The sequence below is a fragment of the Oenanthe melanoleuca genome, chromosome Z (assembly GCF_029582105.1).
Source record: "Oenanthe melanoleuca isolate GR-GAL-2019-014 chromosome Z, OMel1.0, whole genome shotgun sequence".
Taxonomy (NCBI): Eukaryota; Metazoa; Chordata; class Aves; order Passeriformes; family Muscicapidae; genus Oenanthe; species Oenanthe melanoleuca.
Genome location: NC_079362.1, coordinates 49583478 through 49607973, shown reverse-complemented (window position 1 = coordinate 49607973; position 24496 = coordinate 49583478). Strand labels below are relative to the sequence as shown.

The 24496-nt window shown below is 41.0% G+C and overlaps 2 protein-coding genes across 2 annotated transcripts; one reads left to right on the top strand and one right to left on the bottom strand.

The window, feature by feature from the left end:
• The first annotated feature begins 853 nt into the window (after positions 1 to 853).
• On the top strand, positions 854 to 10207 carry CDC37L1 (cell division cycle 37 like 1, HSP90 cochaperone). Its single transcript, XM_056514046.1, has 7 exons — positions 854 to 1088; positions 2375 to 2656; positions 4968 to 5058; positions 7011 to 7126; positions 7400 to 7522; positions 8480 to 8635; positions 9601 to 10207. Exons 1-7 carry the CDS (start codon positions 984 to 986, stop codon positions 9700 to 9702), a joined length of 975 nt encoding a protein of 324 aa, XP_056370021.1. The 5' UTR covers positions 854 to 983; the 3' UTR covers positions 9703 to 10207.
• A 2163-nt stretch (positions 10208 to 12370) lies between these two features.
• AK3 (adenylate kinase 3) lies at positions 12371 to 24496 on the bottom strand. The gene is made up of 5 exons (XM_056514045.1): positions 24182 to 24496; positions 19885 to 20004; positions 16897 to 17069; positions 15129 to 15247; positions 12371 to 13783 (listed from the first exon to the last, which is right to left on the bottom strand). The coding sequence occupies exons 1-5, from the start codon at positions 24327 to 24329 to the stop codon at positions 13660 to 13662; spliced, it is 684 nt and encodes a 227-aa protein (XP_056370020.1). The 5' UTR covers positions 24330 to 24496; the 3' UTR covers positions 12371 to 13659.

Sequence of the window (24496 nt, the reverse complement as noted above, 5' to 3'; positions counted from 1 at the left end):
GCAACATACTAATATTATCCCTTAGGCACAGCAGCTTTTACTTTGTTAAATAAGCAATACACAGCAACAGGTCCCCTACCTTCCCATTTAACCTATAGCTCTCCTGGCATATTTTTCTAGCAGACTTTACACTCCAAATAATCAGTCAGTACCTCCTGTTTGGAGGAAGAGCTAAAAACCCAAACCATGGGTAAAGAAAGTAGAGCTACAACAAAAGCACATCTTTACAGAGGTGTTACCACAAAAGCATGGCCTCATTTTTTGCTAACTTCCATTCGCATCTGAAACCCAAGCTATTAAAACACCCCAGACAGCACCACAGGAGCTCTTAGGACTGAAGGATCGTATATACATGTACACACACACACACGCGGTGGTTTGCCTTCCAGAGGCACGGAACAGGCAGGGGCAGGGAAAAGCACAGGGACAGGTGATGGCACGGGACAGGGGCAGCGACACGGGCAGGGACAGGGGCAAGGGACAGAGACAGGGGCAGGGGCACGGACAGGGGCACGGACACGGAGAGGGGCACGGCAGCGGCAGGGACAGAGGCAGGGACAGGGACAGGGGCAAGGGACAGGGGCAAGGGACAGGGGCAGGGACACGGACAGGGGGACGGACACGGAGAGGGGCACGGCGGCGGCAGGGACAGAGGCAGGGACAGGGGCAGGGGCAAGGGACAGGGGCAGGGACAGGGGCAGGGACACGGACACAGCGGCGGCCGCGGAGGAGCCGCGGCACGGGCAGGGACAGGACAGAGGCAGGGACACGGCGGCGGCCGGGGAGGAGCCGCGGCAGAGGCGGAGCTGCGGTGCTGCCCGCCCCCGCCCAGCCCGCCGCCTTCATTACCTCCCCGGAGGCGCGCCCGCCACTCGCTCCTCCCGACGCGCTGAGGGCGGGCGCTCCCGGCCGCGCTCCCATCGGCGGAAGTGTCGCTGCCCCAGTTCCGGCGAACGGGTCGCGCCGCCGGGACGGCACCGGGCATGGCGCTGTGGTCGCCGCGTTCCCGGGACGGCGGCGCCCCGGAGGGGGAGGATGAGGAGCGGGCACAGGCTGCCGCCTTCCGCCAGCGCTTGCCGGAGGTGCAGGTACGCCCGTGCGCCGGCCCCGCTGCCCCGGCCCCTCGCCCCGCGTCTGGCGCCCGGGGTGCGGTGCGGTCGGTGCCGGGCGGCGCGGCCCGCGGAGGGGCGGCGGGGCCGGGGTCGGCGTGGCGGGACGGGCCGTGCGGGGCCCGGTGGGGGCTGGGGGGGTCTGGCGCCGGCCGCGCCCGGTCACAGCCGCACGGCGGGCAGGCGGTGCGGAAGGAGCTGGGCTGGAGTCACCCCAGCTCCCTGTGCCCAAGGAGCGGGGAGGTAGGCGGTGTGTTTCTCTGCTGGCCAGGGCGAGGCGGCGATTTATAAACGCGTTCCAAGGAATTCTGTGCGTTCTCGCAAGCAGCTGCCATTACGTTACTTTTCCAGCGGTGGAATTTTCTTCTTGTTAGTGCAGAGATAAAAATGCTATAATTCCCAGACAAAGTTGGGACAATAAGTTTGATTAACTTGGGCTAAAGTTTTCTTCAGATAATCTCACGAATTGTCCTTCGTGTGCCCCTGCCAGAGGTTGTCAGCACTGCATCTTCCATAAAGTGGCAGTGGAAGGCTGAGGAACTTATTCATATGGATGGATTCTTTTCTTCACTCTTGGTGGAAAAGGCTGTAAAGGGTAGTTTCTTGAATTACTGAGTGTGAATTCTGAGCACAGCTGGAAATAATATAAACAGGGTTGAAATAATATAAAAGGATTGTCCCTTTTCTGTCCTAGCTATGAGTGGTGACATACTCAACAAATTTGACCAAAAGGAGCATGTGTTTGTGCTGGGCCTTGGCCACTTTATAACTTAAATACCACTTCTAGTGTCAATTCAAGATGTTAGCCATCTGTTGAGGTACTAGTACTGAAATGCAGGCAGCTGCAGTTACTTTTCTGTTGTGATCTGATACCACAAACCCAGTACTTTCTTATCAGAAGTGTATAATCAGAGCATTCTCACACTTAGCTGCTGCTAGTGTTCCAGCCCTAAGATAGCCAGAGGTATTTCAGCTGTGTCAAAAGTATTTTTACAGTCTGAAGACTATTGGTGATAGCAGCACATGACCCATGATTTTGCAAATACACTTAATAAAGTTAAGGTGGCTTGAATTGGAAATCTCTTTCTAGGAGACATAGCTGCACATTGCCATGCTTCATCAGTTCTGCTGTTATAATGCTGCATATCTAAGGTGCCTTCCAGGTGCATTATTATTACCTTTGAGATTTAGGCTAGTCTGCTTCTATAGAAACTGCAAACCAACAATTTTCTCTCCATAAATAGCATGTCTGGTTTTCCTTACAGACATACAGCCAAGGGATTGAATTAGCCTGCCAAAAAGAAAGAGAGTTTGTGAAGCATTCTGTAGAATGCACATGGAACCTAGCAGAAGCCCAGCAAAAATTTGGTAGTTTAGCACTGCATAATTCAGAATCCTGCGATCAGGAATCTGCTCAAGCAAGGACAGAAGCTGCCGAGTTGAGATGGAGAGAGGAAGAGTGGAGAAGAAAAGAAGAAGCACTAAAGCAGAGGGAACGACAGAATCTATGGAACACAGATCCTGTTAGTAAAGAAGTCTTTAATAAGGTATGACCTACATCATTGTGCCTGGAAACAAGTGCTAATCTCTTTTGTTCATTCCAGTTGTTACTAGTTTGAGTGTCTTCTGTGTCTTGTACAGCACAAAAACACATTATGTCCCTCAACTTCGTGCCTGGGAAGATCATGGAATAGACCCTTCTAGAAGCTGTGCTGAGGCACATGTAGGACAGGGAGGTGGTTTGGGGCAGCTAGCACAGCTGCACCAAGGGCAGGTCCTGCTGGACCAATTCAATTGCCTCATCAGTGGACAGGGAAGATGTTACAGATGTCATTTATGTGGAGTTCTAGAAAGCCTTTGATGTGATCACTCATCAAATCCTTCTCTCTTAAACTGGAGAGAGATGGATTTGATGAGTGGGCTGTTAGGTGGATAAGAAAGTGGTTGGTTGGTAGGTTGGTGACAAGGAAAGGGAATGGTAAATGGCTCAAAGTCCCAGTGGACATCAGGGGCCAGTGCTGTCCTTCAGGGGTCTGTGTTGGGACCAGTGGTATTTAATATCTTCATTAAAATTAAACAGAGGGATTGAGGGCACTCTCAGCAAGTTTGCAGGTGACACCAAGCTGAGTGGTGCAGTTATCAGACCTGAAGGAAGCCTTCCAGAGGGACCTGGAGAAGATGGAGAATTGGATCCTTGGGACCCAGTGTGTTTTAACAAGGTCAGGTGCAAGGTGCTGCACCTGGGTCAGAGTAATCCCAAGTACCAGCACAGCTCAGGGTAGCTCTGTTGAGAAGGACTTGGGGGTACTGGTGGGTGAGAGGCTGGACATGACCCAGCCATGGGCACTGCCAGCCCAGAGAGCCAAACGTGTGCTGGGTGCATCCAGAGCAGAGTGGGCAGCAGGGCCAGGGAGGGGATTCTGCCCCTCTGCTCTCCTGAGGCCCACCCTCAAAGTAATGTACCCAGTTCTGGGATCCCCTGTACAAGGGGACACTTGTTGGAGCAGCTCCAGAGGAGTGCCACAGAGATGATCAGAGGGCTGGAGCACTTTCCTATGCAGAGAGGCTGGGAGAGCTGGGGTTTTCAGCTTGAAGAAAAGAGGGCTCCGGGGAGCCCTTATTTACCTTCCTATGACCTTTCAGTACTTAAAGGGGCCTTTTAAGAAAGATGGAGAGAAACACTTTTTATCACAACCTGTAGTGACAGGACAAGAGGGAATGGCTTTAAACTGAACAATGGTAGGTTTAGATTGGGTATAAGGAAGACTTTTTTATTATTAGGGTGTCAAGACACTGGAAGAGGTTGCCCAGGGAAGAAGTTGTAGATGCCTTGTCCCCAGAAACAACCAAGGTCAGATTGGACTGGTCTTGGAGCAGCCTAATCCAGTAGAAGATGTTCTTGCCTGGGCAGCGAGGGTTGAAACTGATCTTTAAATGTCCCATCCAACCCAGAATATGAAACTGTTAGTTTGCCTCTAATGCTGTCTACTGAAAAATAACTTACTTATATGAACTCGTTTTTTTAATAGTAGAATCTCATATTTGATTTCACAATTTAATTTCAACAGTTGTTGTTGCCTTTTTCTTAGCCCTAAAGTCACAAGCCAGACACAGTCAGGTGATAAATGTGGTTGACTTTGTATGAAGATGCACCTTCATAAAAAGGTGCACAACCTTCATTAAGGTGCACAACACACCAAAATACATGCTGAAAAATGCCCCAAAGGTGCACGTGTGACATAGAGCAGCTACAGTTTTATAAATTTAGCAAATGATCATAATTTACAAGAATGCCCACTTAGAAACACAGATGCTGAGGTAATTGCCCCTCTAGGTTTGACTTTCTTCTGAAGGACCCCCTTCTTCTCTAGGTCTTCATGGAAGAGTGTTCTCCTTGGTGTTGGAAGAACTAAGATTAGGATTGAGCTTTTAGGAATGTGTTTTGTCTTTCTTGTTAACTGAGTAGGTAAAATTCTAACTATGAATCTGTATAGTTATACAATAGTAGGCTACAGAGCTACAAATATACATTAAGAATATATAAAAGCAAAAATCTGTTTGGCATCATTATCACATCTCCTAATTTTATTGATTTAACTGATCCAGGCTGCAATGTACATGATTCTCATGACTAACAGATCAGTAAGTTCATATCTGAAGACAGAAATTTTTCAGAGACTATAAGGAGTCTTTGAAATTCTGTTAATAGATAAAAAAAACACCTTCTCAAATATGATAAGACACTAAAATTGGAATATAGCCATTTAAATAGAAACATATTAAAATATAATAACTCCTTTATATCACTAAACAGTATGTGTGGAGTTTATGTGATAGTACAATCTTTCTCTTCCTCAGAGTTTTATTAATCAAAAAAGAAAAGAAATTGAAGATGAAGCTGTGTCTGAACCACTTATGCAAAAACATGAACAAAAGATTAGACACTTTGGTGAGTCTGTTTTGCCTACATCTTGTGGTTCCTACAGAATTTGTGTTGGTTTGCTCCTTCTTGTACAGAATGAATGCTAATAAGTGGAAGACCTAAATGACAGACTGTTTGGTTTTATTTTATCAGGACTAAAGGGATATTCCACATCACTGGGAAAAAGCAGGGACATTCCTGGAAATATAAGTCATGTATATATAAGTGCATGGGTCATTGTCTGTGGCTCTCTCCTTTTTTAATGGAAATGAAATTAAATGTTTTATTAAATGTTCTTCTGTCACCTGTTAATCTGTAAGGGTAATGGCTGATTAAATGGACATACTCGTTAGCACCAACACTGAGAGTACTTGTGTTCAGAACAGTTTAAAACTGTTTAAAACTATACGTAATTATCCACTAGGTGTCACTTTAGCTCTGTTGTAATTGTTAAACCCGACTAAACACAAAGCTGATCTTGTAATGTAATCTGACATTTTTGTGGTTCTCTGAAGTGCTTGCCACTCATGCTATAAAATAGTATAACCATATTTGGAATTCTGGTACAATCAAGAATAATCAACTAGATTGGCAAAATTCAGTTGCTCTTAAAAACTTGTTTTTATGATTTTTTTTGGCTTCTGAGGGGCTTAAAGCTGTTTTAGAGATAGGACTTCGAGCTCTGTTAGCCTTACCAAGCCTTTCAAGTATCAAGTTGAGGCACAACATCGTCAGAGTATGCAAATAGCAGTAATAGGCATAGGTTCTCTAAATTACATTAACTGTTTAATGTAATGATATTTGAATTAGAAAACATCTCCCCTGCTGTGCATTTTAGAAGGTAAAAAAAATAAGATGCCATCTTTAGGCTTCCTTGTTGAGAGTTGGGCAAAATTATTCTTTGTCTAAATTCAAATTAGACTGTTACAGAAGCAATCATGTTGCAGAAGGTAATTTTTTTTTAATACTTCCTGAGCTCAAAGCTATGTTTTTATTTTAATTTGTGATAGATAAGTCCATTGTAGAAAGTCACAGTACATTAATGCTTTCTGAAGTCACTTATTCCATGCTAGCTGCTGCCAAGGAGCAGTGCAGACCTTGCTATATTGCACGAGTCCTGCTTCTGGATCCTGCTGTGGCTTCAAAGCAATAAAGAACTTATATAGAATAACTTGAAAACAGTCAAAAGAAATATAAGCTGTTGCTTTCTGTTTCAGCAGTTGTTTGCTAGAATTAAGATTAGCTTAGGTCATTACTATTGAATTATCTTTAGCCAAGTTATTATATGCTGATAGACAGGTGAAGCTGTGCATCTGGTACCTGTTGCCAATAATGACTGTCAGAGATATTTGAAGGGCAGTTTTAAGAAGTGCTCTGAGCATTGAGTTCTGATTTTTAAATTCAACTTATTACCTGAAGCTAGTGCCATGATACCACAATTCAAAGTTCTGATTAACTTTCAAGTACTGGTGTGGCTTTGTTTTTTGAGATTAAGCTGTATGTATAATCAATTTGAATTTTTCTAAAAATCTAACAAACTGTGTGTTAAAAGCACATTAATTTTTGACAGATTACAGGTTCTGTTCTTAGCATTTTTATTTACAAACATTTAGAGGATTTGTGTTTGTTAGAATCACTTAATGTAAATCACTGTCCATAGACTTTTTTAAGCTATTTGGTGTTGAAACTAATATGTACCTACACCACCTTGATAGCATATGAGAACTGATTAAAAATAAATTATCAGCATTACTAGAAATGAATGACTTATAATCTGCTTTTACTATCTTCAAAATCTATTTATGCCTTCTGGTAATGCTCTTTTGGCATTGGTTAGATGTATAAATAAAACCCCCAAATTTAGCTGCATGCTGTTATTCTGAGGTTAGTAAATTTCCAAGTCATGTACACAAGTAAGTTCCTTGCTGCATTAAATCATTTATCTGTTCAGAATATTTTAACTGTGTTTCTCTTATTAGGCATGCTGAGCAGATGGGATGATAGTCAAAGGTTTCTGTCTGATCACCCATACCTTGTATGTGAAGAAACATCTAGGTATCTCATGTTGTGGTGTTTTCATCTAGAAGCTGAACAGGTATGAAGATGTTTAAATCTTTAAATTTTCCCATTTGCACTGTAAAAAGGTGACCAACTTAATTATTTAACTGTTTGTCCAAACCTCTCTATTGATAGTGCATTGTCACCTTTGTCTAGTTATAGCTAATTATGAGTCCCCTTGTTTCTGTGAGCATCCGTTCACATCTGCTTAGGAACTGAAGCAAAAAGGATTCTGCTGAGTTTTAGAAATATAATTGCTGGAAACTTCTTTTAACCAGAACTTCTCAACTCTTTTTTCCCTTTTTTTCAGAAAAGAGCCCTGATGGAGCAAGTAGCACACCAGGCAGTTGTAATGCAGTTTATTATAGAAATTGCCAGAAGCTGCAATGTGGATCCAAGAGGATGTTTTCGTCTCTTTTTCCAAAAAGCCAAAGTAAGTTCTCACATTATTACCCAAGTAATAATGTGAGAAACTCTTGCTATTGTACAGGAGACCAGTGTCTTAGAGAGGGTTTCTTCCTAACCATGGGAGGCTAAATAATTTGTTGACTGATTTAGGCTTATGGGAAAGTGTTTTGCTAGCAATCATTTTCTGGACAGAACACTTCATTATAATTCCAAAAACTATAATTCTGAAAATGAATAACGGATTTTGCTTGTTGCAGGTGGAAGGCATGATGGAGCAGTAGGACAGCAGGTGTGTTACAGACCAGTAATAACTAAGTAACAACAGCAAACATGGTCTGGTGTTAAACTGGTCTGACTTTTGACTAATTACACTTTTTCAAAGTGTGGTTGTGTATTGTCACAACTTTTCCATTTCATCTGCATTTTACAGTGGGGTAGATATACAAATAGTGTCCTTTTTTAATGACTGAAATAGGGCAGTCCAGAGCCATGCGGGAAGAAAGTGAGAAAACTGAAACTGTGATTTGATGTAGACTGTGTTCAATTGTTCAAGACTCTTGGATCTAACATTAATAGGCTAATATATAAGACTAATGGATCTTAATATTGCCTGAATGAGTGTAGTTAAAATGTGATTTAGTTTGTGCTTTACTTTTTACCAAAGGGCTTTGGCAAGCACCTGTTGTAAGGATAGCTCCTGAGTTGGAATAAATGAAAGGCTAAAATTAGATTTAATTTTACATGTTCTCAGAAAATCAGTTACTTCACTTATGCATATAAATGCTACAGATTGTCTTAAAAAGAAATCTACCTGTAATGTAATTTTAAAATTAACTGACATTATTTCTGAATCATTCCCAGTTGTTATTCTCCAAAAGGTATAGCATGTCATTACTACTTGGATTTTTTTCAGCACTATGTATGCTTACAATTCAAAAGTAAATCTGGCTGAAGAACAAATGTTTCATTTTCCTTTTTGCAGACAGGAGAAGGCTACTTTGAGGCCTTTAAAAATGAACTTGAGGCATTCAAGACGAGAGTGAGAATCTGGTCACAATCACATGGCTTTCAAACAATGTTACTCCATGATCTCAATGTCAGTCCTGGTTGCATGGGAGAATGGACATCCTTTTTACAGGTAGGTTTATTATTTCTAAAATTTAATTTAACTAAAGCAGGATTAGATCCTGCCTAGAGAAGCTTTACCTTTCTGTGATATAAAGAGGATTGTTTCGTGAATTGGTGGTAGTGCTTGGGATATATCATGCAGTGTTACTAATGCACAAGGCATATAAGGGCTTTCTTTTTACTTGCTGGAATTCACACAGTGTCAGCATAAGGTCAAAATTGTTTGTTTAGTGCCTTTACATTTTCATGCCTAATATAAACACTGCACAAAACTGATCATATCCTAGAACTATATTCCCAGTCATCACCATGAGCAGTATAAAATCATGGGATCAGTCAAGTAAGTCCCAGAATCGCAGAATACTTTGAGTTGGAGCAAACCTTAAAGATCATCTAGTTCCAAACTCCCTGCCATGGCAGGGACACCTTTCATAGACCAGACTGCTCACAGCCCCATCCAGCCTGGCCTTGAACACTGCCAGGGACCCCACAACTTCTCTAGGCAAGAGCAGTGAAGCCTATGGAAAGTCTTCCTTTGTGATAAAAGGAAACTGAGCATTCTTTGGTATTTTTTGCATTTCCAGTTAGGCCACATTCTGGAATGAAGAAACAACTAGAAAGATTGTCAAAAATATGTATTAGGAAAGGAGCTGCAATTGAAAGTACTTGTTTGAAATAATTTGATTAAAGTACCTCTCAGAGGTATATTAAACAGCTGAATTTTATGTAAATGTGCAGTTAAGTGCTAGAAATATTAAGACCAAATACAGGCTATGCTAGCAAATTTTAAATGTTCTTGATAGAGTGATGTAATACTGGTTGATGATGTTTTCAGACCTTACTTCCTTTCTATTGTAAATTTGTCTCATCATAAGGTAGACAAGGCAAGCATTCTTCCTTATTTCCTTCTCACTGTTTTTCCCTCCATGTGTACAATTACGGAGCATTAAGCTGTCAGTTTTTAATCTGTTGCAGAACACAGGAGATCTACAAGGTTCCATAAACACAGATGCCTGCAGTTTCAACTCTGTGATACAAAGAGATGAAGAAGAATCCAAAATGATGGACACATTATAGTACTTTTGAGACTGAGGCCAAGTACTCTCTTATTTCCCCTTTGGTTTTTTTTTTTTTTCCCAAAGAAACAAACATGGCTATTTTCTTGACACTTATTTTTCTGGGTACTGCACTTTATTTTTCGTGTCAGATTTTTGTTGTTTTTGTTTGACTGGGGATGGGGAGGGACTTTGAAGGGTGGGTAATTAAGAAAAAACTTGTAATATTGTTTGAAATGTGCTGCTAGATTTTTAGTTGTCCTTGAAGAGCAGGGTTCTTATATTGCCGAATGTGAAACTGGATGTGTTTTCTGCTACTAACCTTGCCTTTCATGATTTTAGAAATTAAACATCTGCACAAATACAATGTTTACAAGAAGCAGCAGATTCTTGCTAGAATCTGCTATTGTCTTACTACAGATGTGGATATGTGGAGATTGCAACTGTATTCATGCTACCTTGCTGACAGTATAAGCTCTCAAATTTGGTTATCACTAATAGCAATAAATCAGTATCTGGTATCAGTATTTCTGATCTGAATGGATTAGATTAAAACACTGGCTTTCTACCTCTACTAAGGGGATTTAAATGTTATATTGTACTTTCATTAAACATAACTTGGTTTAATCCTAAGACATAAGCAACACTTGTCTACAAATGAGTGCTGGGTTGTATGATTTCTGGGAGTCATTCTCTTGTTCATCAGGCTAACTTCAGATTGTTTTTTTAAAACGAAGTTTTGTTATGGTGGAAGTAGTTGATGAAGGGAACTTGTACAAGGGTTAGGCTAAGACCTTAGTTAAAACAAAAAGCTTTGTTAAAGGTCATATAGAGTGAAGTGTCACAGAGTGTTTGAAAGGTACTTAATATGCTATTCAACCAAAGTGGGTTTATGACAATGTCAACTCAAACATCAAGTGGAAAACCATGAAAAGCTTCTTATTTAAGAAGCTAGAAATCCAAATATATTTTCTAGACAAGGCCTTCCACAGTACCTTGCACTCCAAAATTCTGCTGTGCTTTTCGAACTTGCTGCTATTACAGCAGGTCTGTCTATAAAAATGTGTACTGGAAGATGTGTAAAATGTGTATTGGAAGACTACAAAAACAGCATGTGTCTCAGATAATGGTATCAGTATACACTCCATCCATTACTGAATTGTTCTGATTGTATGTAAGGTGTGGAAGACATGTAGATTTCAAAAGTTCAGTTATCATAGCCTACCTCCAGTTTTTAGCTCAGGCAAAATAACCCCAGGCCATGCCATAGGCTGGGGCAGAGTGGCTGCAAAGCTGCCACAGGAAAAGGAGCTGGGGGTGCTGCTGACAGCAGCTGAACATGAGCCAGCAGTACCCATGTGCCAAGAAGGCCAATGGCATCCTGGCCTGTTCCAGCAATGGTGTGGCCAGCAGGGCAGGGATTGTCCCCCTGAACTCAGCACTGGGGAGGCCACATCTCAAATCCTGTGTCCAGTCCTGGGCCCCTTACTCCAAAAAGGACATTGAGGGGCTGGAGCAGGTCCAGAGAAGGACAGTGAAGCTGGTGAAGGCTTTGGAACATAAGTTCTGCGAAGAGCAGGTAAGGGAGGTTGGGGTTGTTCAGGCTGGAGAAAAGGAGGCTTAGGGGCACATTATCACTCTCTACAACTCTCTTAAAGGAGGGTGTAGCAAGGTGGAGTTTGGCCTCTTCTCCCAGCTAAGAAGTGACAAGAGGAAATGGCCTCAAGCTGTGCCAGAAGAGGTTCAGGTTGGACGTCGGGAGGGCTTTCTTCACTGAAAGGGTTGTTAGGCATTGGGTGGATTGCCCATCGAGGTGTTGGAGTCAGCATCCTTGAAAGTGTTTAAGAAATGACTAGACATGGCACCTAATGCTGTAAGTTATTTGGCAGGGTGGGGAAAGCCAGAGGTTGAACTCAATGATTTTGGAAGTCTTTTCCAACCTTAATGATTCTATGATTCTGTGAAATAGAATCCAGTAATATTCAGTTTTGCCTACAGCCAAGATATGGAACAGTCTAAGTCTGCAGAATATACCCCAGAGTATTAGTACCAAAGCAATAGCAGATGCACATAGAAATAGCTTTCCATATGACTTCTGCTCTCTAGCCTTCTTTTGCAAACAGACTGAAGATAAGAGTAAGGAGCAGTTCTGTCCCACATGCAAATTCGAGATAAAACTACAAGTTTCTACTGCATCTGCTTAAGTTTGACAGATACTCCAGAAAAGGATAAGTAAATACTGCCTCCTCCTTAATAATTAGTTAATTATTAAGGGGAACTTAAAGGAAAACAAGTAACTATAGGTTGTTTTTTAATGGAATGTTGTATGCAAGGGTAGGGGTAGTAAGGGCAATATGACTTGCAACTGCTACCCTTAGCAGTAGAGCCATTGATCTAGCAACCTGTTTGTTCCACAGTAGAAATTATTTTTTTAGTTTCTAATGGGATAAAACTGGATGGTGCAGAAATAAGTGTCAAATAATGAGATTCCTTCCCCCTGCTCCTTCTGGCTCACTGAAATTTGTATGTGCTGGCAAAAAGTAATTCACTGTTTTTTATGTAAAAATCAGCTACTCAGTTTATCACTGTAATATGTAGACATTTTCTCAAGCGGACAGTACAAGTGGTCAACCTTCTTGGCAAGCTTTCTTTAAATTAAAGGAAAACTTATTGTAGTCATAGCTGCTGCTTAGATTGTTCATTTATAGAATTCACAAATTCTACAATGACCATTTCTTTTTAGACTCAAATGTGTCTCAATATTCATAATGCTAAAACTGGATGTGCAGATGCAGTCCAAAGTATATCAACACCCCAGCACTGTACCTGTCACTGCTAAAGGAGATTGAACCTGCATTACTAGGACACAGCTACTTCAGACATTACCTAGACAGAGTTGTTTGTTTCTCAGATTTTGCTGACTCTTGTAATTCCCACTCTGACGAGCATTAAAAAAGGGCTGGGAGGAATCACTGAAAAATAGCAATGTCTGCGTTCCCTGGGCTGTTAAAAAAGTGTGGACTGTGGAGGTTTGTATTTCCAGTTATTTCAGAAATAAACACAAGAGCCGGTCAGAGACAAGAATCTAATGAAAACCAGTCCAGTTGCTACAGTAATATGCCAAAGTATTTTGACTGCTGGAAATCATGTCACTGGCATCAGTGAGCACTTGTTTTCAAAGATTGTATTGGCATTGACATTCGCTGATCAAGATCATCTAGCTACAGGTTTACCAGATTACACTTAATCTACTCAGTATCTGCTATCTTTTTACTGATAAAGTCTTGCAGGGTCACAGAAAGACAGAGACTTTACCAAATGTGTTACATATCATTGAAACTCCATTTCCCATGCCTGCAAAATAGTTGTTCTGAGAGTAGAAATGTAAACATAATACTTGCTTACATAATTTGCCCTGGTACTAAGCATAATTTATTAACAAAATCAAGTCACATCTGTGCAAGCAAACAAGAAGCTAACTTTTCCATAAGATCAGTTTCCATACACAGCAGCTCTGGTCTGAAATGGCTTTTTGGAGACCAGTGGTCATTTTTCTTCACAGCTTCTGGCTAGTTCCAGCTAGGCACATGTTCAAGAAATGTGCTTTCATGTTCTTGCCATTGCTTCATTTACTAACTGAATAAATCAGTCAATGTGCTTTCTAATTAAGCTGTATTCTGAAATGTGTTTCCTTCATCAATCAATATTGCAAACTTTTTTTCCAAATAAGAGACACAAGAGTACCTGCTTTTGTTTAAGGCAGTTACTGTATTTTTAAAATTAGGTATATTTAATATTAAAAAAAATTACAGCATTAAAGTGATAACCACAGGCAACAAAATTTTACTATAATGTAAGTTAAGGACAGCATTGGACTTTAATTATTGATGAGTGTGGTAGACTACTTGGACAAATCCTTGATTGCAGAATCTTATGTAATCGGGAGTGAGCTATGACAGGTGAGAAGTTTGACCTATTTTCACCTGGGGTTGGCAGCATCTTTTTGGCTCACATCTGGCAACTTGGTTTGAAGGAAAGCATAGATATGTGGCCAGATCTTATTGGTTTCTGTTCCAGAAAAGGATTTCAATAACCCTCTTTTCCTAAGGAAGAAACACAAGAAAGCATTACAGATGTCAAATTGTTTAATTGTTCCAAAATCTCCACCTCACTTGAAGATTACTATGGCAGGAGTGTGAAAATATGCATGTGATGTAACACCAAGAACAGCTGTAGCATTTGAAATGCAGACTGTACATTCATTTCACTGCTCCTCAAACTGTTAGCTACTGACCACATCAGTTCATGAAACTGATGGCTGTCTGCAGAGCACTTAATCACAAACAAGGTAAAGCAGCAATATAGCCATCAAGCATGTGCTATTACAGCCATTGTCCAGATGACTGTGACTAACACAGGTATTACTGGTTGCAACTCATGGATAAAAGAATATGTATCAGGACAAGCAAAATTAGTAAGTTATTCTGAATTTGTAGGAGCTAGTTTTATCTGTCAAATACATTATTATCGGGAATAACAGCTTAGGCATCTGTCTTACTGTGGTGCTCTGAGGCATTTTCACTTTAGAAATCAAACAAAATTGGGAATATCACTGTCTAGATAAACTTCTTAAAAACCTAACCACACCAAACATGGAGCTTCTAGCTTTCTGCTGATCTTAGAGGAATACAATGAAGGGTGATGAATATGGAAATACAGAAAGTACAATCATTGATGTTGTCAAAGTCTGATTTCTTTGTCTAGGCAATATAAGATTTTGTAAGACTAAAGCTCTACATGGAGACCTCCTATATATCTATATATTAGCAGTATGACACTTGCAGCTTTACTTTAGAGGAAACATTGTGTATAATTTTGACTTTTAAAAGAACTAGCAATTCTTATCCACTCCACAATGCAAATGACAATTCTGAATTAGCTACCTCTTCCCAAAGAGTCTTGCTAGCTCAGTCCAATCACAGTCCTGTTCTTAGAACAGCCACATTTAAATCCTCATTAACAGTTTCTCTATTTGTATATAATTTCTTAACCCCTTGCACTTCTACTTATACATTCAGAAAACAAAATACTTGGCAAAAAAAAGGAACTGTCTCTGTTTCCTCACCCACCAGAGCTGTTGTTGCTGAGAACAGTACTATGATGCATTGAATAAAGCATAGCATTCTTTATAAAACTAAATGTGGCTGGCTGCAGTGACAGGCTATATTACCACACAGATTCCAGAAGGTCACATACATCACTGGAAAACCATACTAAATACTAATTCTACTGGGTTGATTTCTTACTGAGTTCATGGAAGTTACACAGCTACTCACACTGCACTCACTGTTGTGGTATAATATATTCTGTAACTGGAGAGATCTGTTCCTCGCTATGCTGATGCACAATAAGATTTTGGAATGTGGAAGAACAGATTTTACTACTTACCGATAATACTCTAGAACAGGTTTTGTTTGTGCATCATAAGCCTGCAGCCTCTTGCTGACAGTCTCGGGCTTGTCATCGTCGCGCTGAACGAGCGGCTCGCCAGTAATGTCGTCAATGCCCTAATCAAGGTTAAAAGCAAACACAGGACTTCTTACTTCTCTTTAAGTGTGCTTTGTGTGATTTTCTATTTAAATTATGATCAATTTCCACTTAATCAGGGTGTAGATTTCTGCCTATAAAGAGAGAGGCTTGCTGCCTGTGTTCTTATGTGGAATGTAAGTTGTTGACTTTTCAGTAAAACAGTCTGTTAGTTAAAAATATTTTATCAGTATTGCCAATGAATATAAGATCATAGTAACTTGACTAATTTGCCCCCTGGAGCATTCATAGAACATGGGGAATATGAAGACAAAATGTTCACATACAAGGGAAAGCAATATTGTTGGTAATACATTCCTGTAAACAGGAAATGAGACCAACTGGACCTTCATTTGACAATACTAAAATGTGCAAAGGAGTTAATGGCCCTTTGATTTGAAGCTGCAAAATTGAGGAGTTACCATTTAGCAACAGCTGTACAAAAAAATGGCATTAGAGTGAGTTGAAGCTTTCCCTACAGAGGTAGGGACCTAATGTGTGAACTTTTGTGCCTACTAGATAAGTAAGCACTTTGAAGGTCTATTAAGATAATAGAGACAAATGTATTTCACCTGTTTAGCTCTATTCCATGTTTTAAGTTTAAGTATTGCAGTCCACTGTGTTGTGTAAGTACTAATTAGTGAAAGGTAAAGCAGTTCCTAACAGCAAAGCTCTGGCAGCCAAAGCCTACGCTGGTAAGTCTGATAATTCTGTTCCATCTTGCCTGTGCCTCTTCTACAACTGAGAATAACCATGATTTTAAACACCTTGTTTTAAACAAAACAAAGGCAATATTTTCAGTTTCTCACTTCCAGTGCTTACCTGGTATTTCAAGCTGGCCTCTTTTCCTGCAACACTGAAATCCAAAAACTACAGTGCCTGCTGTGCTTCTGATGTAAATTAATAGAGCTTCCAGGTGAAATGTGATGCCACAACAGCTAAGTTATTTAGAGTTAAGGATAAAATATAGTTTTAGCTAAGTTGCACTAAAGCAAATCCTTGTTCTTAAAAACATTTAAGGTAACAATGTACAGTCTTTATCTTCAAGCTCTTTTTAGGATATCTCAAGTCATTTTCTTAAATCTGTTGAAAAGCTTCCCTGATTTGAAAGTTTCTACATCCAGTTTTGCAGTACAGCAGCTCTTCCCTTGAAAATACCCATCCTGGTTAAATATAAACACAGGGAAAGCATTAAGTGGATTCTTCTGACTGGTGGTTTGGTGTTTTCCATATATAAAACATGACTCCTATGGAGGAAGGAAAAGAAAGCTACATTTTGGACTGAACAGGCTGCAAACAGGCTAAGGCCATGCCCAGATCCTGTGCCAGTGCGCAAGGCAGACAGCATTCCAGATCAGTGAACAGCTTTAACAGCTTACAAAACACCATGGTGTTCCACTCTGCAGGGGACAAATACACTGTCCACCAGCTTGAGGTTCTACCAGATCACTAACATACCCTCGTCCCAGCACAGCGTTGCCAGAAAGATTCAGTGCTCCCAAGAAATGAAATAAGCCTTTTTCTTCTGAGCTGCTGTGTTTTGAAACAACATATGTAAACAATATTCTACTGCAGCTAGCAAATGCAATGCAGCAGTTATTTAGTGCCAACACCAATGCATATTGCTTACCTGCACTTTGGGAGGACTGAATTCAAGATTGTAGACTCTGCCACTGGCAGGGTGGATCCAGCGTGCTGTAAGCCGACACTTTATGGTCTCAAATGGCACGTCTAGGTCAATCACAGTGTCTATGTGACATTCTTTATCGAGGGCTTCTGCCTGAGCAACTGTTCTGGGGAAACCTTTTTAAAGGAAACAACTTCATAAAATTCCAAAAGCAGACTTATAGCAAAAATTACCTGGATTGTGTTATTAGAGAGAATAATTGTTACACAGCAGAAAAACCAAAAAGCATTGTCATATTCTATAAAGATGAAAGAAACATCAGATTTTCCAGTATCTTTCAGCATGTCATAGCATTTTAACTTCTTAAATGCTTCCCAGCTTTCATTTCTTCATTTCAGCTAATCATCTTCCCAACAGTGTAACAAGTGAGTGCAAAAAACCCCCATATTCATGTGCACAACATACCACTAGACTGCATAAAAGCACTGTATACACATTTGGAGTAATAAAAGCTCCAGTAAAAAGTTTCAAAAGTCAGAACAACTTAGAAACATTTTGATGTCTCTTACTTTTGCAGCTATGTAAGTCTGGCTTAAGGTGGTGGCCATTACAAACCTGTTTTACTCAGCTGCAGTAAGCCAAATATATTTACCAGAGGCAGGGTTTAGAAGGGTTGCAGAAGTTTTAGTGTATCAAACGGTCCTCAGATATGATGACTGTGAGAGCACTCAGGTTCATCAGGAACCTGTCTCTTCACTTCAAAGATGCTGCATTTTGCTCCATAAAGTCTATGGCTCCCTACTCTATGCCCTAAACTATTAAATAAATCTAGTGGAACTTAGGAGGGGTGCAGTGGAAACAAAGAACAGGGAAGGTCTCCACAAAGAATTTGAAATGAAAAATTGAGCACAAGACCTTCAGTGGTCAAAGCTACTGCAGAACATGCTATTGCATCCTATAGTCACTGGAACAATCCCTCTCCTCAAAAAGCTCTAACATAGTGTCATGTTCTTAGTAGTTTGTAATTTGCATCCTACTGTACAAGTAAATTTCTCCATAAAGGCAGGTACAAACTTAAGAAACTCCTGCATAATGTTGGTTATCTGTCCGTTGCATGAGTGAGGGAAAACATTAGAAAAAGACAGAGATGATTAACTCAGACCAAGTGCTTGCTTGTGCATTAAGTCTCTTGCACCTGGTTTGCATCACAGTCATGAGCTGTCCTTATCCTATTTCTCACATATACACATTATCTCATGGAAGTGCTTCTAAATGTTAAGAGCAGAAGAAGAGCCAGGTCTTCAACACTGCTGTTAAACACAGTTCAAGAGCTGCTATTCTTTCTTACTATTAGCAGCCGCCATGCTTCTAAGTTATGCAGCTGGAAAATGAGTTTGCTTGGTACTGAGTAATGAGAAAATTCCTCAACAAATTGAAGTGCCTTTATAAAAGCATGTCATTGAAATTGAACTGGCATTTTCTACATAGTGTTTTCTCTATACAGAAAAAGATCTGCAAGATGTAATGAATTATGAAGATTCCAGGAGCACAGAGGAAAGTAGTCTAGGTTATACAGCACATAAATCTAAATGGATTAAACCCACAGACACATACGACTCTAGAAGACATCAACCTATTGTAAGGCAGTAAATAGGTGTTTAGCTAAGTGAGCATACAAGCAGTTCAGCACCTCTGCTTTGAGATAACTGACCCTGTCTGTTTGTTCTGCATTGCAGTTACCAAACTAAAGATTTTGGGTTAGCTTATTTCAACAGAACAGTGTTGTTCCTGTGAAGCCCATTGTGCCAGAGCTTTCCCTATTGTAATTCACTCCATCTCATTACAAATGCTGACGCAGACAAAATTTCTGCTCCAAAAGTTTAAAGGCAGGAGCACGTTAACATGCAGCAAAAATTGATTTATTATCTTATGGTCTTGACACAATCCTCCCGCTGAGAGTTGCCAGTGGGCACAGCTATACTGCTACACATCCAGATCCACATGACTGGAACTGTGTCTGCATGGGACACGGAACTAAAGATAAAGACCTCAACATCTGCCGTTCTTTGCTTTATTGTTTAGGTTTCATTTTACTGTCCACAATGGGAAAAAACCTTTATCTCAGGGAGGAACCCAACTGTGACTAAAGCCACCAGAACATATCACTGTACATAGGAGCAACTATATAAATATAACTATAATAAAGCACTAAGGGACAGAGACCACTGAGGATTTTTCGCTCCCTCTAAATAGAAAGCCACACCAATAACCTTTTTGTTTTATCTACTGAGACAAGTTGTGACTAGAGGCTGAAAAAACACACATCCAACCTAGACACTATTTTTGTGCTGGACATCCAACTGTACTCCCATGGGCTGGAATAACAAGAGCCTTCCAGTTCATGAAGACAGCAGCAAATGCATTTTCTCTCTAGTGTGAATGCTGAAGCAATAAGCTTACACTGCAGAACTGCAAAAGAGCTCACTCTGGAGAACAGAACCAAACAGTAAATGAAGGAGGCCTTTTAGGGCAATTGAGCAATGGTTTTTATTACACTCCACACTGCTCCAGTACTTTTCCATACTTATCTTGTTACTGCATCACATTCCTACCTTGCTATTTAAATAATTTCAAAGCCCCATCCTTCAAAAATTTGCTATTCCCAAGGACTTTAGTAAGAAAATACTTTAAAAAAGAGACTTCTCAATGCCTATTTTAATGGGGAAATTACATGAATTATCATAAAAAATACCAGAATTGCCAGTTTTGAAATTTTTCTGAATGTTGAGCTACCCTTTTTAATATGAGTTAAATATCCCTGTAATGTTCTGAAGGCAGGATACACCCAAAGCATTTGTCAGCCAAAGAAACTGGGGCAGACTGTCTGCTGAAAATTTCACAAAAAGCAGGCAACCAGTGACCAAAACTGTCACAAGTTTTCTAGAGCAGTTTTTCTCTCCATATATAGTGATATCCAACATGATCACTTACCATCCAATAGCCAGTTGTACCGGTCCAGACCTTTTATCTCATTCAGCATTAATTGTGTCATGATGTCATCTGGAATAAGCTGCCCTTGATCAATGTAGGACTTGGCAAGGATTCCCACTTCTGCAAAAGTAAAAGTTGCATTACATTATCTATGACCTTCAGCAAGTGAAAAAATGCCTACAAGCCTGCAAAAAAACTGTTTTGATCGGGACGACACAGAAATGTTGTAAACCAGACAGCACGCTTGCCAAAATTAAAATAAAAATCCCGATGACCAACTAGGACCCAACCATGAAAATATACATCAGATCAATTAGATGCAGCTGTAGGGCTAAACACATCTCTATCTTCACAACCTCTGAATAAATTTACTAAATTTGAATTATGTATCTGAAATATGAAGTTCCAAAAACTAAAATGAGGAGAGGCCATTAGTCAAGGGTCTTCAAAATAAGAAATAAAAGGGATACAAGTTTATTAAGATATCAGCCCTCAGACTTCCTGAAAAGAAAGTTATTTGTCAGCTTAGTGGCTGGTTACTAACTTACACTTAGACTTTATTACAAACATAAATGCCTTCAGCATTTAAGAAAGCAGTCTGCAGTGGGACACGCTTGCCAGATATGTATTTTTATGACTACTAGAGCTGCAAGAGGATGTTTATAGATATTTTACACTATTTATGGGGCCACACAGAAACAAGTTTCCCATGGAACTGACTAACCTTTAGCACCAGTCATTTATCCCACTGGCTCACTAAAATTCCATCCATGAATCATAATTCCAGCTATCACACCATGCTCCTACATGGCAGGCAGTAGCATGCTGCAGTTCACCCAAATCATGGGTATAGCCAGGAAGAAATTCAGTTGCCTGGGCTGTGTCCTAGGCACAAAGTTTCTGTGTCTTTCATTTAAAAACAATTACCCAATTACGCTAAGTAATCCAGAATAGCAGCAAGATGGGTTTTATTGTGGATATGCAGAAGCCGTTGCTTGCAGCCATTGAAGATCTAGTCACAGAAAACTAAAGAAGAGAAAATGGGATGGACTGACGTACACACACAAGATATAACCACTTTCAGTAGAAAGTAATGACAAATCACTCAGTGCATGGAATGTGCAACAGGAGAGAGGCCCTTCTTCACATGAGGTAACTGAAAGCAGTACATACCCTCAAATAATGCAAGTAGTAGCTTTAGTGATGAGGAAAAAAAAAAAAAAAAAAAGGAGCAATTTCCCTTTACTGCCTGTTCATGTCTGTAGTCAGACTTTGAAAAGTACAAAGACCATTTAGAAATAGGCACTGTGCACCTTGGCCAGACTTCAAAACATGCTCACTGTATAGAAAAGAGTCAGACTGTGGTTCCTGAGTCCTCCAGCACATTGCAAACTGGAAAGGTGACTGTCTGCATGGGTACAAAGTGTCTCTTTTCCCTACCTCCCTTCTTCATACCTATTTTATTATTCTAGTGTGCTTTGAACCATGTACCCTGCAGAAGTAGGTTGGGAAAAGGAATAAATCACATCGAGATAGTTTAATGTGTACTTACTTGATGCTTGACTCTGCTACTGATTTATGTTGCAGCATTGCTCTAGCCACAATGATCTAAAAATATGTGCAAGGCAAGGTTCACAGGTAACAATTCTAACTTACTTTCAAAAGATTAATGAGTTTTTGAACCCAGAAAGGTTTAGAATACAGCAAGCTATTATTAGACCAATAGAGTTTGAAAAACGCTGCCATTTGCCACTCTCTACAGAACTCAGGTCACTTAGAAAATCACTATTACAAAAGGAAAAAAAAATATATATAAATAAATATATATATACCCAAACAGTCATATATTAGGACAAAAAGTTGGTAGACTAGCTCACAGCTTTTTTTTTTTTTTTTTTTTTTTTTTTTCTATGCATGCTGTTGGGAGTGGGATTTCTTAGGGTTTTGTAGGTTTTAATTCTGGGCTTTCTCAGGTTTGGTCTGAAACAACAGGCATGGCAAGTTTCAGAATTACAGGTAACACAGCTTTCTTTCCTTGGTAGGAGATGACAGGCATCCATGTTCCATGATTTTACAAAGGATTGGCATGTTCTAACTACATTACAGTAACCAAGCTCTAGCCGTAATCAGACAATAATTACCTTAGAGAGATGGTCACAGACTCTCCACTGTTCAGAAGAACATAATAATAACTGCAGAATGATAAGGACAGTCATCTTCAGCAGGACTTTTCAACAATGTCCATTTTCACAAGACAGCAAATGCAAAATTTGTGCCATATAATTACTGTTAACTGCATATAATTTTCCAGGGGTTTTAACTGCCCATCTTAGTGTAACTCATTTTCCAAGGAACTGGAAATTGCAGGACTCCTCTATTATAATCAAATCTCACGGATCTTTGCTTTGACTGAATTTGTCAAGGCTCTCTGAGTTGCCTCTCAGTTGTTCTCCTATTTTCAGTGTACTACCCAGTCCTGCTAGCTCATATTTCATCTCAACCCTCTGGGAACCATTTCTGCAACTAGTGACTGACTTTCAATGAATTGCAATACAGTTTCACCGGGATTTACTAGTGAATGAGAAACTCTGTAGCAGATTCTGGTATATTCTGCTGCAGCCAAATTAGAGCAAACTTCACCTCTTAAACTGTCTGCTGACTTCCTTCCTCATATTATGGATTTTAATGTGTCTGCTAAACTTCCACGTGTTTGCTCTCCTTCCCAGTCTTTCATCTGTCCCACCCACCTAGAATTCTTTGCTTAATCACTTCTCTCTCCGTCACTTCAGGCTCCCAACCTCAATTCAAGCAATATGATATTTCCATTTGCAATTTCTTCTTCTCACATAACCTTCAGCATGATTCTGGTGCTCTGTGGTCTTGCACAAAACCTAAAGTATTTAGTAAACATTGTAAACCTCAAAACACTTGGTAAGACAACATTGCCTTCGTTTCCTTCGAATGTGACCTTCTGTAAATAAAAGGTTATGCTTGTGCAACCAAATAGAAATGGCATTAATATGATCAGGTATTTCTATGCAGGTGTGTGCCTAGCAAATTCTTAACTTACAATATCTACAATATCAACTATAGTAAAGTCAGTCACTGTACTGAAGTCACTACCTGTACTGAGTAAACAATTTTTGTGAAGACGTGGAAATCACATCACAACTGCTTCACCATCAAACATCCTAATGAGTATTCCAAAAGTAAGACTGCCAGTTACTTAGGCATACTGCAACAGTGATATTTACAAGTGAATGTAATATTTTACAGCTTGAAGTTGCTGAAAATAATACCTTCACTTCATCACATGCAGCCTGAGATGGTTCTTACAAGGTTCTTACAAGAAAAGCAGATGTGGAAGTCAGGAGTTCCATCCTTGCAAAAATCCACCAGAGAGAGGGACTGTGCTATCTCAGCTGAGGCCAGAAGTCAAGCTAGGACTATACAGCAAGAATAATTCATATCTTTACCTAGTATAAGCATCACTGTATGTAAACACAGGTAAACACAGACCATGCTGAAACATTATATGAACTCATAAGACAATAAGAATTTTAAAAGCTATGTGGTTTAAAAATTTTGCCTTTTTTTTTCTTTTTTCTTTTTTTTTTTTTTTTTCCGAAAGCACCACTATGTTATGCCTGCCAACACAGGACTAGGCCTAATTTTGGAATAGCTATTAACAATTCCAGAATTCCAGTTAACTCTACTCCTAGCTATCAAACAAACATCCAAAAAAGTGTGACTGCTCAAACCCCCTCGTCTTGGACTGCCTGTTAAATAATGTGAATATTTTTTTCTTTTAAGATGCTTCCATCTGGAGAAACCATGAGAAACTATCAGAGGTATTAGAAACACGCACCGAAACCACTGAGCATTTACAAAAAGCACCCAAGAACGAGGAAACAATGAGGCGTAACAAAACAAGGAAAACATGAAAACCCCAGATAGCCCCGACAGATGAACTTCACAGCTGATGAAGAGGCTGGCGAGCGAAGGGTGTGGAGGACCCGCGGCTGCAGATGTGAGGCCGCTGAAGAGCGGCGTGCAGTCAGCCAGTCCCACCCCCGCCTGGGTGGGGGCACACGGAGCCGGGACAGGGCTGCACAGACGGGCGGCAGGGAGCGGGAGGGCAGGGAAGCAGGAATGTGGCTGTGAGCGTGTGTCCCGTCCCCGGAGCGGAGCTGTGTCACCGGGCAGCTCCAGCGCTGCGTGGGCGCCGCTCTCGTGGGACGGCGACAGGAAGAGGCATCGCCGCCGCGCACACCCCCGCCCCCGTCCCCACTCCCACCTGTCCTCCTCTGCATGTTGTCCCTCAGCAGGTCGCCGCTGGAGAGGTGCTTCACGCCGAAGTGCTTGATGATCCGGGCGGAGACGGTGCCTTTCCCGGAGCCCGGCGGCCCCATGATGACGGCGCGCAGCAGCGGCGGCACCACCATGCTGCTCCCGCTGCTCCCGCTGCTCCCGCTGCTCCTGCCGCTCCCGGTGCTCCCGCAGCTCCTGCCGCTCCCGGTGCTCCCGGTGCTCCCGCTCCTCGTGCCGCGGCAGCAGCGCCGCCTTCCCGGGGAGCGCCGCCTCGCCCCGCCGGGCAGCCGGGACCGGCCTC

What these genes read in the sequence shown, in the direction of transcription:
- AK3 (XM_056514045.1), bottom strand. Translation starts at nt 24,329, where the DNA reads ATGGTGGTGCCGCCGCTGCTGCGCGCCGTCATCATGGGGCCGCCGGGC. An exon ending in CAACATGCAGAGGAGGACAG is followed by an intron (nt 20,005 to 24,181) that starts GTGGGAGTGGGG and finishes TTACTTTTGCAG; the next exon opens with AAGTGGGAATCCTTGCCAAG. An exon ending in CCTGTTCTAGAGTATTATCG is followed by an intron (nt 13,784 to 15,128) that starts GTAAGTAGTAAA and finishes TTTCTTCCTTAG; the next exon opens with GAAAAGAGGGTTATTGAAAT.
- CDC37L1 (XM_056514046.1), top strand. Translation starts at nt 984, where the DNA reads ATGGCGCTGTGGTCGCCGCGTTCCCGGGACGGCGGCGCCCCGGAGGGG. An exon ending in GTAAAGAAGTCTTTAATAAG is followed by an intron (nt 2,657 to 4,967) that starts GTATGACCTACA and finishes TCTCTTCCTCAG; the next exon opens with AGTTTTATTAATCAAAAAAG. An exon ending in TCTTTTTCCAAAAAGCCAAA is followed by an intron (nt 7,523 to 8,479) that starts GTAAGTTCTCAC and finishes TCCTTTTTGCAG; the next exon opens with ACAGGAGAAGGCTACTTTGA.